This window comes from Podarcis melisellensis (assembly GCF_964234715.1).
Source record: "Podarcis melisellensis genome assembly, chromosome: 18".
Taxonomy (NCBI): Eukaryota; Metazoa; Chordata; class Lepidosauria; order Squamata; family Lacertidae; genus Podarcis; species Podarcis melisellensis.
Genome location: NC_138536.1, coordinates 2,186,642 through 2,204,012, shown reverse-complemented (window position 1 = coordinate 2,204,012; position 17,371 = coordinate 2,186,642). Strand labels below are relative to the sequence as shown.

The following is a 17,371-nucleotide window of genomic DNA, read 5'->3' as shown; positions in this document are numbered from 1 at the left end:
AAGCCGAGGGCAGACCTGACGTCAGATCCCAAGCTGCGTCCAATTCACCAAAGGCCTGGAGCTTGCCAACTTCCCTCGCCTGCCTCTGCTCCGCTGCCTGGCAGGGCAGCCTGGGATGGCAGTGCCGGGTTTCCCTATAAACTAAACAAGCTCTAGCTTAGTGCCCCACTCTCTTGGGGGCCCCCAAAAAAATTAAAAGGGAAAAAACTGGATGTGCGTTTCCAAAATATAAGCTAAAAAACTACATACAACAGTGTTTTGTGTTGTGTAGGCTCCTATTTGCTATGTGCAAATGGATTTAGATACCTATTTTTGTTTAGTCATGTCCGGCTCTTTGTGATCCCCTGGACCAGAGCACTCCAGGCCCTCCTGTCTTCCACTGCCTCCCACAGTTTGGTCAAACTCATGTTCATAGCTTCGAGAACACTGTCCCACCATCTCGTCCTCCGTCGTCCCCTTCTCCTTGTGCCCTCCATCTTTCCCAACATCAGGGTCTTTTCCAGGGAGTCTTCTCTTCTCCTGAGGTGGCCAAAGTCTTGGAGCCTCAGCTTCAGGATCTGTCCTTCCAGTGAGCACTCAGGGCTGATTTCCTTAAGAATGGAGAGGTTTGGTCTTCTTGCAGTCCATGGGACTCTCAAGAGTCTCCTCCAACAAACTCTAGCTTAGGGCCCCACTCTCTTGGGGCCCCCCCCAAAAAATTTAAGGGGGAAAAACTGGATGCGCATTTCCAAAATATAAGATAAGAAACAAATAAAATAAAAACTGCATACAGCAACAGTGTTTTGTGTTGTGTATGCTTCTATTTGTTATATATTTTATGAGAATCCTCCGGAAGAACAATCTCTCAAAGGACCTGTTGGTGGCATTTTACCATTGCACTGTGGAGAGCGTATTAACTTATGGTCTGTGTGTGTGGTTTGGGAGCTGCACGGCCAGGGAAAAAACAATGCTGTCCAGGGTTGTAAAGACTGCGGAGAGAATAATTGGGCGCGCTCTTCCCACCTTGGGCCAAATCTATGCTGCCAGGTGCCATAAGAAAGCGGCAGAGATAGCGCAGGATAGTGCGCACACCGGAATATGATCTCTTTCAGCTTCTGCCTTCTGAAAGAAGGTACAGGGTTATAAAGACCAGGACTAGCCGCCTGAGAAACAGCTTCTATCCAAATGTGATTTTGGTTTTAAACACAGTGTAAGGTAGTCTTTATATGAGTATATTGTATTCAATTATGGGGTATCAGAGTTTTTAGGGGGCAAACCTGGCTGAGCTAGCAGGCTTGTGGTTTTTTGACCGTCTGATGTAGATTTTTTTTCAATTTTGTTGTTCTGTATAGGATAATGACAATAAAGATTATCGTATCGTATCATACAAATGGCTTTGGAAACCTATTAGGTCCATCATTTAAAGGTAAAGGGACCCCTGACCGTTAGGTCCAGTCGCGGCCGACTCTGGGATTGCGGGGCTCATCTCGCTTTATTGGCCGAGGGAGCCGGCGTGCAGCTTCCGGGTCATGTGGCCAGCAGGACTAAGCCGCTTCTGGCGAACCAGAGCAGCGCATGGAAACGCCATTTACCTTCCCGCCGGAGCGGTACCTATTTATCTACTTGCACTTTGACGTGCTTTTGAACTGCTAGGTGGGCAGGAGCAGGGACCGAGCAACGGGAGCTCACCCCGTCATTGCGGGGATTCGAACCGCCGACCTTCTGATCAGCAAGTCCTAGGCTCTGTAGTTTAGCGAGATAAGCTTGCTGTTAAAAGTGAACTGAATTAGCTGTCTCCTCGATGGCTGATCATCGATGGGACTCTATATCCAGGGCAGCCGACAGTCCAATCTTTCCACCGACTGAGATGAGAAAGCAACAAATTGGAGCAGGAAGTTGAAAGTCCGCCGCTGTTGAAACTTGCTGGATGGTTCTTGTCATGTCTTGATCGGATTCCCAGGAAATCTGAATGGTGATTTATAGCTCGCTTGGCGTTGGCATGTGTTGCTAAATCAGACCAGGGTGTCTCAAACAAATGCACCCATTTTAACAGACACATATCTGATCCCATAGGAAACCTCTCTCTAGTCTGTCGTCTCCCTAGCCAAATTCTGCACCTCCTTTGTCGGGTGTCTTAACCTGAAACTGTTCATAACCTGAAGCACCACTTTAGCTAATGCGGCCTCCTGCTGCCGCTACGCCGCCACTGCACAATTTCTGTTCTCATCCTGAAGCAAAGTTCTTAGCCTGAAGCACTATTTCTGGGTTAGTGGAGTCTGTAACCTGAAGCGTATGTAACCTGAGGTACCACTGTAGTTGGGTTCCGATGTCACTGCCAAGACATTCATCATTGCCCATGGTGTTGGTGTTGACCTTTAAAGCCTTAAACAGCCTCAGTCCATTACAATGGTACCTTGGGTTACAAAAGCTTCAGGTTACAGGCTCCACTAACCTAGAAATATTACCTCAGATTAAGAACTTTGCTTCAGGATGAGAACAGAAATTGTGCGGTGGCAGCAGGTGGCCCCATTAGCTACAGTGGTGCCTCAGGTTAAGAACTGTTTCAGGTTAAGAACGGACCTCCGGAAGGAATTAAGTTCTTAATCCAAGGTACTACTGTATACCTGAAGGAGTGTCTCCACCCCCATCGTCCAGCCCGGACACGGAGGTCCAGCTCCGAGGGCCTTCTGGCGGTTCCCTCCCTGCGAGAAGTGAGGTTACAGGGAAGCAGGCAGAGGGCCTTCTCGGTGGTGGCGCTCGCCCTGTGGAACGCCCTCCCATCAGATATCAAAGAAATAAACAACTATCAGACGTTTAGACGACATCTGAAGGCAGCCCTCTTTAGGGAAGCTTTTTAATGACTGATGTTTTTATTGTGTTTGTCTTTGTTGGAAGCCGCCCAGAGTGGCTGGGGAAACCTAGCCTGATGGGTGGGGTATAAATAATAAATTATTATTATTATTATTATTATTATTATTATTATTATTATTATTATTTTATTTATTTCATATAGTTGTCCTTCAATGCACAGCACGCTGTAAATTTTACAATCTCCCTCCATAACTTTTCCCAAGATGAAAATGGGATATTGCGCCCAAGTGTGCCAATTACTTTACGGGCATGTGGTTGGGACTGCAAGAATATTACACAGCTCCCTGTTGGAAGGCACAGAAACACACACGAAAGCAGAGTGATCTTGCAAGCCTGTATAGCTCAGTTGGTTGGAGCGTGGTGCCAACACCAAGGTTGCGGGTTCGAATCCCCAGCTTCACATTCTTGCAGCTGATCCTCAGAGTCTCTTCCTGTTCTCCAATTCTACAATTCCAACCTGAAAATTAAAAATAAAGGAGCTGTGTGGTTGGATTCCTAGGAACGGTCTGCGGGCACTGCAAATGCCCCCCGGATTATCTCCTTAATCTCGTTACCCAACGAGATTATACACAGACACAAATGAGTGAATGGCTGGTTATTTGAGAGCAGTCGGAGATCACGATGATTTAAGGTCATGGAGGGGGAGAGAGAATAGGGTTGGGGAGCTATTCCCAGCGGCTGGCGCTGGTAAAGAACGATGGCACCAAACCAGCCAGATGGGGCACATGAAACGGGGAATATAAAATGAATCTTCTAAAAGTCAGATAGTTGTTTATTTCCCTCTGATGGGAGGGCGTTCCACAGGGCGGGCGCCACCACCGAGAAGGCCCTCTGTCTGCTTCCCTGTAACCTCACTTCTCGCAGGGAGGGAACCGCCAGAAGGCCCTTGGGAGATGGGCCCCGGTATCCGGGGTGGAGACGCTCCTTCAGGTATACTGGGCCTTTGAGGCCGTTTAGGGCTTTCAAGGTCAGCACCAACCCTTTGAATTGTGCTCGGAAACGTACCTGGAGCCAACCTATGTCTTTCAGGAATGGTGTTATATCGTCTCAGTGGCCGCTCCCAGTCACCAGTCTGGCTGCCGCATTCTGGATTAGTTGTAGTTTCCGGGTCACCTTCAAAGGTAGCCCCACATAGGGCGCATGGCAGTAGTCCAAGCGGGAGATAACCAGGGCATGCACCACTCTGGCCAGAACGTCTGTGGGCAGGGAGGGTCTCATCCTGTGTCCCAGATGGAGCTGCCCTGGACACAGAACTGACCTGCGCCTCCATGGACAGCTGTGAGTCCAAAATGACCCCCAGGCTGCGCACCTGGTCCTTCAGGGGCACAGTCACCCCATTCAGGACCAGGGAGTCCCCCACACTCACCTGCTCCTGACAGTCCTTCTGTCTTGTCAGAATTCGACCTCAATCTGTTAGCCGCCATCCATCCTCCAACCGCCTCACACAACAATAATTGTTGTTGTTGTTGTCCCAACTCCCTGAGCTTTGACTCTTCTTCCCCAGTTGGTTCATTCTTCTCTATCCAACCAAACCATGACATTTTGCTTCCTAAAATGATGCAAATAGTTAAATAGACCTTCCTTGCTGCAGGGTGGGGTGGGGACCGATGACTCACCAGGAGCTCTTCTGAATCAGCAAAAATGCCTCTGGGAAATCTCCATTGGAACCAGGCCTGGGCTGGTAAGAAGGACTTCCTTTTAGTTTGTGTGCGTTTAAGTTTCCCCCGAGGATGATGTTGTTGTTGAGTTGTTTAGTCGTGTCCGCCTCTTGGTGACCCCCTGGACCAGAGCTGGCCAGGCCCTCCTGTCTTCCACTGCCTCCCGCAATTTGGTCAAACTCATGCTGGTAGCTTTGACAACCCTGTCCCACCATCTCGTCCTCTGTCGTCCCCTTCTCCTTGTGCCCTCCATCTTTCCCAACATCAGGGTCTTTTCCAGGGAGTCTTCTCTTCTCCTGAGGTGGCCAAAGTCTTGAAGTCTCAGCTTCAGGATCTGACGCAGTCAAAATATATAAAAATATTTAAAAGATTGTCCAGTAGCACCTTGTTGTTGTTTAGTCGTTTAGTCGTGTCCGCCTCTTCGTGACCCCCTGAACCAGAGCATGCCAGGCCCTCCTGTCTTCCACTGCCTCCCGCAGTTTGGTCAAACTCATGCTGGTAGCTTCGAGAACACTGTCCCACCATCTCGTCCTCTGTCGTCCCCTTCTCCTTGTGTCCTCCATCTTTCCCAGCATCAGGGTCTTTTCCAGGGAGTCTTCTCTTCTCATGAGGTGGCCAAAGTCTTGGAGCCTCAGCTTCAGGATCTGTCCTTCCAGTGAGCACTCAGGGCTGATTTCCTTCCGAATGGAGAGGCTTGATCTTCTCGCAGTCCATGGGACTCTCAAGAGTCTCCTCCAGCACCAGAATTCAAAAGCATCAATTCTTCGGCCATCAGCCTTCTTGATGGTCCAGCTCTCACTTCCATACATCACTACTGGGAAAACCATGGCTTTCTTCAAACGGCGAAGAAGTCCACAGTTGGGCACGATTCTCCCCAAGCCCTCCAGACAGCTTCGTGCAGAAGCCGTTCTTCATCTGAGCTTCGCAACACTGGAGGGTCTGGTCCCATTGGGATGAATGGGGAGCTGCCTGCCCCCAGCCAGCCCACACCTGCCCGCCTCTTGCCTTACAAAAAGTCCAGGGCGTGTCACTGCCTTTCAGCCCCATCCTTCCCCTTAGTCTCGACCCAAGCAAACTGGAGCGTGACGACAACCTTATGTTTAGATGCATATAGGCAGAAAGTATGGGCACCTCCTATCTAGACAGTCTCGAGAATATTTTGCTAAAGGTCCCGGGCAAAGCTAGTCATTCAGCTGTTGTTTTTTATTATCAAGAGTTGCCCATCGGGAATTTGTGTGTGTTCTTGTGTACAACAGAGCATTCACTTCCGGGTTTTCGGCGTCCGGCTTCTGAAACGTTCGAAAACCTGTGAAATTGAATCCAAGAGAACTGTGGTGGAGATAAAGTAGTGAGGAATAACTATAATCAGCAGCAAAGTTTGAAAATTTGGAGAACCCATGGAGGGGCGAAAGGGGAGTCCAATGTTAAAGGTAAAGGGACCCCTGACCATTAGGTCCAGTCGTGACCAACTCTGGGGTTGCGGCGCTCGCTTTATTGGCCGAGGGAGCTGGCGTACAGTTTCCGGGTCAAGTGGTCAGCAGGACTAAGCCGCTTCTGGCGAACCAGAGCAGCGCACGGAAACGCCGTTCACCTTCCCGCCGGAGCGGTACCTATTTATCTACTTGCACTTTGACGTGCTTTCGTACTGCTAGGTTGGCAGGAGCAGGGACCGAGCAACGGGAGCTCACCTCGTCATTGCGGGGATTCGAACCGCCAACCTTCTGATCGGCAAGTCCTAGGCTCTGTGGTTTAACCCACGGCGCCACCCATGTCAGTCCAATGTTAATTGACTGCTAATTGGGAAATGTTGTATTCATTTGATTCTGGTGTTGTTGTTTTTTAAAAATAGAAATATTTTTTTAAAATTTTACTTTTTTAAACACACCTCTCCTTAGCTCCCAAAGGACCAACGAAAGGTCAATACCCACCCCCTTTGCAGAATGCAAGCTCCATCTAGGACAGACGGCATAGCCACTCCCTTGCCAGCTGACCTTGGGCATGGCCAATGCCATCTCAGGTTGACAGGGGGCGAAAGGGCAGCGGGGACGCTTCCTCTCCCGTTCCGCTAATCTTAGGGATCAAATCAGCTTGAGCTGGGCCAGCTGCTAAGAGCCCAAATCCCTGTGTGCGGTTAAAAATAGCCGTGGGGCTCAGCGTCGAGAGCCAGGCACGCCAACGGAACCTCAGATGGCATTTTAGCATTGTCTGCGTCGGACACCTTGTGTTTTTTTTTAATACATGGCCTGAACTTCATGTTGGCATTTGTTGGTCAAAAGCCACCTCTGTCTATCGAGTTGGCAGTAAATTTCTCCTGAGGCAGCAGCGAGCGACCTCTTTTTCTGTCGAGGGATACAAATCCTTCTGGGGGGGTGGATTTTTGGAGTCCAAAGTGCCCCCCTTTTCTCTCTGTTTCTACCACTGCCTTATAAGAACACCCAGGGCCAGATTTAGGTTTGATGAGGCCCTCAGCTCCTGAAGGTAATGAGGCCCTTTATATGTCCAGCTGTCCATTGTCAACAACAAATTGTCACTGTCTTTTGGGTTGAATACATGCCATATGGTCATTGATGGACGTAAAGGTACCCCTGGCCATTAGGTCCAGTCGCAGATGACTTTGGGGCTGCGGCGCTCATCTCGCTCCATAGGCCGAGGGAGCTGGCATTTGTCCGCAGACAGTTTTTCTGGGTCAAGTGGTCAGCATGACTAAGCCGCTTCTGGCGAACCAGAGCAGCTCACGGAAACACCATTTACCTTCCCGCCAGAGCAGTACCTATTTATCTACTTGCACTTTGAATCAGAAGAGCAGGCCTTTCAGGACCAGGGACAGCACCAAGATGACAGACAAGTTGCTCTCTCTGAGAAGCTAAGTAGCCATTTTTTGGTGCTGATGGCTGTCAAACTGCTTAGGGACTCGATCTGGCCTGGAGCATCTGCTGCTAAGTAACCTCCAGCACACCTGCTTTCAGGCAGGGATTCAGGAGGGAACAGAAGCCCTTGTTGCAGAGTTCGGATTCCATCTCTCGGTGTGTCAAATGAGTGCAGCCCTAAGGCCACAGGTGAGCCTCGGTTGCTAAGGAACCCTGCACCTGTTGTGTTTGCTCTTCAACCTGTCTCTCCCCCCTGTTCCTCGCCTTTGTTCTCTTGGCTTCCCCTGTGTTCTGGTCCCAGCTGGCATCACGCCCTGTGATCTGTGCTCCTGCCCCCGGGAACTGCCAAAGAGAACATACCAGCTCTTACGAAGCCGGCCCCAGGCGAGATAACAAGGTCTTCCCCTTTGCCGCTCTCCCCCACACCTACAGAAACCAGGACAGCTATATAGGGGGTAGGGGGGAGGCCTTGCAGGGCTTTGGAGAGAGGGGTTTGCCAAACAGACCACAGCTAGGAGCAGTCAGAGGATGGAAGCACGGCGAGATTTCTGGACATCTTCTTTTGATGGGTGAGGGCAGAGCATTCGAACGTTGACGTACGAAAACCAGAATGCCTCTGTTGTTTTAATTGTTTAGGACAGCGTTTCAACTAAATCATAGAACTCTAGAGCTGGAAGGGACCTCAGGGGTCATCCGTCCCCCTTTGCAATGCAGGAATCTCAGCTAAAGCATCCATGAGAGATGGCCATTCAACCTCCAATTCGCCCATATGGCTGGGTTCTGCCAGCTGCTCTGGGCGGCTTCCAATAGAATACTAAAAACACAACAAATACATCAGACTTAAAAAACTTCCCTAAACAGGGCTGCCTTCAGATGTCTTCTAAACATTAGACAGTTGTTTATCTCCTTGACATCTGCTGGGAGGGTGTTCCACAGGGCAGGTGCCACCACCGAGAAGGCCCTCTGCCTGGTTCCCTGTAACTTGGCTTCTCGCAGCAAGGGAACCGCCATAAAGCCCTCGGCACTGGACCTCAGTGTCCGGGCAGAATGATGGGGGTGGAGATGATCCTGTTTAGGGTTTTCAAGGTCAGCACCAACACTTTGAATTCTGCTCGGAAACGTCCTGGGAGCCAGTGCAGATCTTTCAAGACTGGAGTTATATGGTCTCAGTGGCCGCTCCCAGTCCCCAGTCTGGCTGCCGCATTCTGGATTAATTGCAGTTTCCGGGTCACCTTCAAAGGGAGCCCCACGGAGAGTGCATGGCAGTAGTCCAAGCGAGAGATAACTAGTACATGCACCACTCTGGTGAGACAGTCTGCAGACAGGGAGGGTCTCATCCTGCGTACCAGATGGAGCTGCCCTGGGCACAGATTTGACCTATGCCTCCATGGACAGCTGTGAGTCCAAAATGACTCCCAGGCTGCGCACCTGGTCCTTCAGGGCACAGTTACCCCATTCAGGACCAGGGAATCCCCCACACCTGCCTGCCCCCTGTCCCCACAAAACAGTCCTTCTGTCTTGTCAGGATTCAACCTCAATCTGTTAGCCGCCATCCATCCTCCAACCGCCTTCAGGCACTCACACAGGACCTTCACCGCCTTCATGCACCACTGTAGTGGTTGCTCAGGGTGGGATGAGCTGTGGTCTTTGTGCCCAGAATTTGCCAGCTTCCTGGAAGCTGCTTTTGGGAGACGTACCTTGGCCCTTGTGTGCCGCAATCACATGTTGTCAACGAGTGCAAATCAAGCCTGGGCGCTCTGCTTGTGTGATTTTTTAAAATGGCGGGCTCGCCAGAGGTGGTTTGAGGGTTGCAAAGGCCGGCTTGCTTGCGCTGTGGCCAGGCCAAAGATCTTTGGGTTACCATTAAAATAAACCCATAGCCAAGTGTGGGCAACCTTTGTGGTGTGCGTGCCTAGACGTGTGTGTCTCTGTGTGTGTACATAAGTGAGAGAATGGGAGAGAGGGATTAAAATGAGCTTGTAAAAAAACCTAACGTGATTGTGTCGAGATTTCTGCTTCCCATGCAGCAGGGCGGGTGACGCTTTGAAGGATAACCACGTAGGCTTTTTAGCTGAGGCCAGCAATTTGAAAGTTCATGTTAAGTGGTTTGTGTCACCATAAATAAAACTGAAACTCTCCTTCCCTCCCTCCCTCCTCCTCTCTCTCTGCGTGGTTATTTTTTTAAACAAGGCTTCCCCCCCCCCCCCAGACTGATCAGTGCGCAGGCCGTTCCGTTTTAATCGAGATGCAAACTGGTTGCCGAAACGATAAATATTTGCCCCTCTCGGTTTGCAACGTTTTATTTATGTTGCTTCTCCTGCAACATTGCTCCTTTTGGGGGAGGGAAGAATTCATCTCCAGCTAATTATTTTATTTTATTATTATCTGTATGTGGTGTGGTGGTTAGAGTGTCGCACTAAGACCTCAGAGACTAGGGTTCGAATCCATGAAGTTTACTGGGTTGCCTTGGGAAGGGAATCACTGGCTCCTCAGGCCTCACCTCCCTCACCTCACAGGGTTGTTGTTAGGACTGAGGAGGAAAAACCACCTCGAGCTCTTTAGAGGAAAAAGGTGAAATACGAAAAATATTTCATGACCAAGTGGGAATTTGAACCCTGGTCTCTGAGGTCTTAATCCAACACTATAACTCAGCAAACTTTTTCAGCAGGGGGCCGGTCCAGTGTCCCTCAGACCCTGTGGGGGGCCGGACTATATTTTGAAAAAAAATATGAACAAATTCCTATGCCCCACAAATAACCCAGAGATGCATTTTATATAAAATCATGCATTCTACTCATGTAAAAACACCAGGCAGGCCCCACAAATAACCCAGAGATGCATTTTAAATAAAGGGACACATTCTACTCATGTAAAAACACGCTGGTTCCCGGACCGTCTGCAGGCCAGATTGAGAAGGCGATTGGGCCAGATCCGGCCCCCGGGCCTTAGTTTGCCTATCCCTGGTCTAAGGCTTGCCGATCAGGAGGTCGGCGGTTTGAATCCCAGCAATGACGGGGTGAGCTCCCGTTGCTCGGTCCCTGCTCCTGCCCACCTAGCAGTTCGAAAGCACCTCAAAGTGCAAGTAGATAAATAGGTACTGCTCCGGCGGGAAGGGAAACGGCGTTTCCGTGTGCTGCTCTGGTTCGCCAGAAGCGGCTTAGTCCTGCTGGCCACATGACCCGGAAGCTGTACGCCGGCTCCCTCGGCCAGTAAAGCGAGATGAGCGCCGCAACCCCAGAGTCTGGACCTAACAGTCAGGGGTCCCTTTACCTTTACTAGTGATGTTCAGAGTTTTCCCATTAAGGAGGAGATATCATTCCTCTCTCTCTCTCTCTCTCTCTCTCTCTCTCTCTCTCTCTCTCTCTCTCTCTCTCTCTCTCTTTCTCTCTCTCAGCACCAGCAATTTCATTCCATTGTCTCTCCCTGCATATAGGAGCCAACCCCCAGGAGCTGAGGTCCCTCTGCCTTGCCCCCCCAATAAAATACTTGAGGGGGGAGGGCCCCCCAATGTTGATGTGCAGTGCCACTCAAATACTGTAGTGTGGCATAGCCAGGATTTATGGGGTTTTTTTGGAAGAACCTCAGTTAAGTATTTTTATTAATTTATTTAGGGGGTAGCTGCCGCCACCCTTGGCTGGACCCAAGTGTGTGCAGTGTCTTGTGATTGAGGAGGGTCTTTACTTGCCCCCTCCCCAATATTTTATTCAAGTGGGCATCCCACCTCCTTACCCAGGGCCGGATTTAGGTTTGATGAGGCCCTAAGCTCCTGAAGGTAATGGGGCCCTTTATATGTCCAGCTTTCCTTTGCCAACGACAAATTGTCACTGTTTTTTGTGTTGAATATATGCTATATGGCAATTTGTGGTGTCTCAAGCCATCTGCACATATGTATTTTATCAGGGTTTTGGAATGCTTTGGTTTTGGAACGGACTTTTGGAGCGGATTAAGTTTGAGAACCAAGGTACCACTTTATATAGAAAGGAGCAAACCAGTGATATTTTAGGGAGCAGGCGGAGCCCATGACTTACATCCTTGGAGTCTACACAACACAAAACACTGTTGCTGTATGCAGATTTTATTTTGTTTTTTTATCTTATATTTTGTAAATGTACATCCAGGTTTTTCCCCCCTTTTGTTAACGGAGAAATCTGCAAAACAGCAGCCAGTTGGCTTGGTCTTTATTGAAGACGGTCGCGACAGGACTCCCACCTGCCACCAAGTGGAACAAGATGGAAGCCCCAGACAAAAGAGAACCCAAACTTTTATTAGCTGCTAATCCCCATGTTACACACATCCCCAAACTACATCACTCATACATCACTAATATATCATGAAAGGGGAGGTCTGGTGGCCGTAATCTGAGCATCCTGGACCCTGCCCCATGGTTCCCCTTGCCCTCCACCAAACACCCATCAAGTGGAACAAAAGAGATCTTTACATTTCCCTGTTTCCCAGCCAAGTTCATCCCACCCTTTTGTCTTCATCTGGGCTTGTTATTTCTGGAATGGCTACCTGTCTGGCCCTCAGGTATCAGGAGGCCAGGGATTATCACTCAGGCAGAGGGGCTGCTGAGGAGCTGAGCTCACATGTCTAGATGAATTTCTGAAGTTTCCCAGTGAGCCAGTACATAGATACATTGATCAGTGAATTCTTACATTTGGTATAGTGCAGCAAAGGCCCTTTGAATAGATAGGAAGAAACTGAGATGAAGTGTTTTGTGGGGACAAATCACAAAAGTCACAAAAGCGATTGTGCTGGTTTTGGTAGTGGGCTGCATGTGCATGATATCTGCTGGAGGGGCAACCCCCCAACCTATACATAAATTCCTGCAACACTTTAATTGGGGGGGGGGCAAGAGAGTGGGACCCTAAGCTAGAGCTTGTTTAGCTTATTATACGTAAACCCGGCCTTATCAAACCTCCTTGGTCCACCTTTGGGAGCTAAAGGAAGAAATAGAGAGAGGGGGGTTAACTCGAGGGAGATTCTCTCAAATGCCACCTCCCTCTCCCTCACTCGCATCCTGGCGCTGCCAGACTCCTCAAAGCCCCCCCCCCCGCTCCTCCCCAGCCACGCGAGAAAGGGGAGGAGCCAGGGGCGGAGCCTAGCAGCCCAGGCAGGGAGGAGGGAGAGCGCGCGCGCAAGAGAGAGAGGGAGGTCGGTCATGGGTGCCGCCGCCGCCGCCGGAGCCCTGCTCACCCAGGGAGGGAGCGGGTAGCTGTGAGGGTTCCCTTGCCAGCTTGCCAGCCAGCTACCCATCCAGTCCCCCCGCCCTCCTCACTCTCTCCGGATTTTCTTTGCAAAAAGCGAAAGGAATCTTGCCGATGCTGCGCCTGCTATTTCATTTCCCAACCCTGGCCCCCCCAATCTTGTTTTGAGAAAAACACGAGGTTTGAACCAGGAAGCTAGGTATATATATATAACCATAAGCAACAAAAAGAGAGAGCTTCTGATTATTTTATTATTATTATTATTATTAGCAGTAGTGTTTTTAAATCTCCGCGCCCCCAGCGTGGCGTCCCGTGAAAAGTGAGGTCTGTCTCTCCTTTCACCCCTCCCGCAAGACATTACTTTTTTACGGCTGTCCCGTCTCACCCGCTTCCACCGCCCCCCCCCCCCTTTATTAAGAACCCCCTCTATAGAGTTAACAACCACCAAGTCCTCAGCACACCCCCCTCCCCTGTCTTCACAACCCAGGAAGGATTTTGGTGTGTGCGTCCCCCACCCTCGGCGATGTGACCTAGCAACTAAATAAACCCCGGATTATTATTTTTTAAAATTATTTTACCAAAAAGAGAGAGAGAGAGAGTGAGGAGGGGGGGGAGGGGGGCGAGAAACCACCACCTCCCCTACTTCACTGACATCTGGGGAGGGCCATGGCGCAGCGGGTTCTCCTGAGCCCGGGACCTTAAAAGATGCTGTCGACCCAGCCGCTGAAGGCGCCTCGACAGAACTGACCCGACGCTGAAGGGAACGAAGATCTGGCCCCGCTTTTCGGGTTATTTTTTTTTCCCCCTCTCTGTCTCCAGGGAGGAGATGAGGTCGTTCCCTTCCCTTCGCCCTCCGCAAATTAACAACAACAACAACAACAACTTGGTGGGACCTTAAAAATAAATAAATAAGACCCTTCTCTCTCTGCCGCCGGCCGCCACCTTAGTTTCCTGTTGGCATTCAGCCGCTCTACCGCCCTGGTCAATTTCGCTTGGGTGATGGTAAGTTTTTCGCGTCACTTTCCAAATCCTTTTTTTTTTAAATAATAATAATAATAATAATATCCCCCCACACACACCCTGATTTCCTCGGTGGGGTGTGGCGGAGGAGCGGGTGGGTGGGCAGAAGAAGTTGATGGAGGTGGGGGTTTTTTTTGGGGGGGGAGAGAGAAAGTCCAAGGCAGGTGGGCTTGGGGTGGGGAATAGGGTGCTGGCGGTGGGGGGAGGGGAGAGCCTTGTTAGAGTCAAAACAGAAAGGATCTTGGCACGACCAGGGTGGTTGGAAGGAGACCCGGGGGGGCGACGACATTACTCTGAGTGTTCGGGGATGCCCCGTTCCGGAAAGAACGCGCCCCTATTCGGAAAGCCCCCGTCGCGTTTTGCCGTAGTGCCTTGCCTAAATGAAGACCACCCCCCCCCACACACACCATACCCGTCCTTGGTGCAAAGTGTCAGAGTTTAATGGGGGGGGGGACTGGTGCGCAGAGGTGGAGAACGCAAAGCGCTATAAAGTCTGCGGAGTGTCCTACCTCTCCAAACCCGGTGCGCTTTTACGCATGGAATTGGGGAGGGGGGGAGAATGCGTAAGAATCTGCGATGGAGGAGGAGGGGGGGAGAGAGAGAGACGGGGGAGTGTGTGTGGCAATCATCTCTCCCCCCCTCCCTCCCTTCCCCCCACCCTCTCTCTTTCTCTTGGCAGCTAGCTCAGCAAACGGTAGATGTAGCGGAAAATGGCCGCTCTGGCGAAGGGGGCGGAGGAGGAAGGGAGGCGAGCTGAACTTGAACATGACGCCTAGCGGAGAGCAGGAGAGACCCGGAGAGAGGGAGAGGGAGACGCCGGGTCTTCTCTGGGCGCCGCTAACTGCTGCCTTTGGCCCCGATCCAGCTCTCGAGCTGGAGAGGGCCCCCTCCCTTTCCCCTCCAACCTTGGAAAGATCTCCCTCTCTCCAACGCCCTCCCCTTTCTCTCTCCATTCTGCGCGTAAAAATTAACTCTCTCTCTCTCTCTGGCTAAGCGAGCTGGGCCCTGCGGCAGACTCGGCGAAGGCCGCTTCGTCAGCAGTAAGATCTTGAGCTCTGCGGAGCCCAAGGTGGACGGGAGAGCGAGAAAGGGGCGCGCGCGCGCGTGCACACACACAGAGAGAGACACACACACACACCGGCTGGGCTGCAGCCTTTGCAGCACCAGACCCGCTCCGCCCGCCCCGCACGGGAAAAGGAAAAAAAAAAACAATTCCTCCTCGCTCTTCTAACCTTTACCCTCCTCCGTCCATTTTCCTCCGCACACCCAACTCCAAGCCGGGTTCAATTCTAAAAATAGACCTCTTTCTTTTAAGTGCGGCGATCTAGCCTTGGGAAGCGAAGTCGCAGCGAGTTCAAAGGGGATGTCTGTCGCCTCCCCACTTCGCGCCTGGGTATTCCGCAGGGAGCCTTCGATCGAAGGCAACGATCGCTCGATTAATCGATGGCGATCGGTTTCTGTATCCCCGCGCTGCCCGAGCCTTCCTCGGATGAGCTCCGGGCTCCCCCCCCCCGACCCTCTCGCGCGTTTACTCTAAAGTAAAAGCTCTTTGGAACTCAACGGGACTCACAACCCCCTAGGTAAAAGCGTGCCACCGCCGGAGGGCACTTCGTAAGAGTCTCGAACTGTTTCGCTCAGGAACAAAAGCTCCATTGCTGTCCTTGGGAGCTTACTCCCGAGTAAGCACGTGCTAGACGGATTTGCCCTGCAGGGCCGCTGCCAACTTTAAGGTGGCTTTGCTCAATATTAAGTCGGCGGGCTGCTCAGAAGTCGGCGGTCCTGCACCCATCTACCTGGAAGTAAACCCCATGGGGCTTACTCATGAGTAGGCACTATAGGGTCTATTCCCAGGCTAAAGTTCCAACGGGTCCTTTCAAAACCAGCGGGGCTTCCTCGCGAGTAAATCTGCCTTTTGTCCTGAGTCAGGAAGTTTTTACATGGGATGAGCCACGGTCTTGTAGAAGCTTGGGGAGTATTTTTTTTTTTAAGGGCACGATCCTCATTCGCTTACCTGGAAACCTCATGGAACTGAATGGGGCTTGCTTCTGAGCAGACACGCTTAGGATCGGGGCGGCTGCGGGGGGGGGGGGAGCGCCGTGAAGTTTGCGAAGGGGGAAAGTGCCGCAGTTGGTCCGAATACTTTCCTCCCGTCGCCGCCTCTTCGAATCGCACCTCATTTCCCCCCCCAAAAAAACTCATCCCAAATTCTTTGACTTTGAAGGAAATCTGGAATTTTACGTGGCTGTTCTCGACAGCCGAATAATAATAATAATAATCCCCGCGCGCCGTGGCTTGGCTAAGCGGTGAAACTCGCGTGTCACCTCCCAAACTTTTAAAAATCCGGATTGCGTGGAACACCCTCCCTCCCCCCAAAAAAATCGGAGTAGGAGAGAAATGAAACGGGAGGGGTGAGCAGAAGAAGGATTGAGGCTCCCATTAGTGATATAGATTTGGCTTTTGGAGTGGGGGCTAAACGCCAGCCGAGGCCAAAAAAATGAAATACTTCGTCGTTTGCAATGTGGAGCAATAATAATTGTAGGAGCTTAGAGAGGGAGGATGTAGAAAAATGTTGGAATGAACGTATGAATCACAGCCCTCTCCTCCCAAAGCAAACACATTCTAGACAAACCACCCATATATCGAATTATCGGCATGTTTGATAGTTCACGTGAACAGTGGTTGTCTGAATGCAAGTCTGCATCTCAGTAAATGGCCCGTGAGGTGATAGGTCTCTGGTTGGAGGCCCTACCTCTACAAGACTGGAAAGCGGGGCTCCTCATACACGGCTGAAGATCACCCATGCCCCAAAATAAAATAAAATAAATCCCTGCAGATAGAAATCTAGTTCCACAGGGACAGCCCTGTCTGTCAGTTGCAGCAAACGGGGGAGAGGCACTTCAAAGACTGGCAGTTTGACGGAGCCAGAGGCCTTGCAGCGGCCGGAGGCAGCGATTTCCTAGTTCCCCCTCTTCCCCTAACCTTCCCCCGACCGCAGAATTATGGCTAAATTCTTAATGAAAGGCTACTGTATAAATCATTCTCTCGTATATGGCAGTCCTGTAAACAGAGTCGAAAGTCCAGCCCTGCGGATCAAAAAACAACAACTTGATATTTCAGGGCTATATGTCCCTTTTCATATTGAGAGAGAGAACTGTTTAAATTAACCAGGATTATTATTTTTTTTACGCTTCTTCAGCGCAGCTATCCAATTGCGGCATTAGAAAGCTTCCCCCTCTGCTCCAGCAAGGCGCTAGCCCTCATTGTGAGCTCATTTTACGCTTCCTATTCATCCTCCTCCTTATTTTGCGCCGGTTTCAGAAGTAAACAGGGCCGCTATTATTACCTCCAGGCGGATCCTTAACTTCCTAAGCGAGGCAGCGAACTCGCCACGCTTTGGGGAGTTCCCAAACCTCAGCCTTCCTTAAGAAGCCGACCTCAAGTCAGAAATCATGCGCCTTTCTCATGCGTTATGGTTCCATTTCTACAGAAACTCACACCCCTTTTTTAAAAAAATAAAATAAAAACCCTTCCCCTTTCGCCCTTCTTTTTATTTTATTCTGCTTCCAACTGCCGGCCGTGTCCGGAACAAGAGTTTTGTGGTTCGGGGAAAGTTTGGGAGCCGAGTTAATTTTTCTTCTCTAAACGCCTGGCAGAGAAAGGAGCTGGGCCGCGTTTTCTCTTTTCGGGGAAGGAAATGTCAACCTCTATCCACCTCTCCTCCGGGGTTTTTTGAGGTGGTTTGGTTTGGGGTTTTGACACCCCTCCCCTT

General features: G+C 50.7%; 1 protein-coding gene across 1 annotated transcript in view; it reads left to right on the top strand.

Moving 5' to 3' along the window:
* Positions 1 to 13,017: 13,017 nt before the first annotated feature.
* Positions 13,018 to 17,371, top strand: part of NFIC (nuclear factor I C) — a 102,629-nt gene continuing 98,275 nt past the window's right edge. Inside the window, exon 1 of the mRNA XM_081895662.1 lies at positions 13,018 to 13,584. Within this exon, the coding sequence (XP_081751788.1) occupies positions 13,582 to 13,584 (3 nt within the window). The 5' untranslated portion in view covers positions 13,018 to 13,581. The remainder of the gene's footprint in view (positions 13,585 to 17,371) is intronic.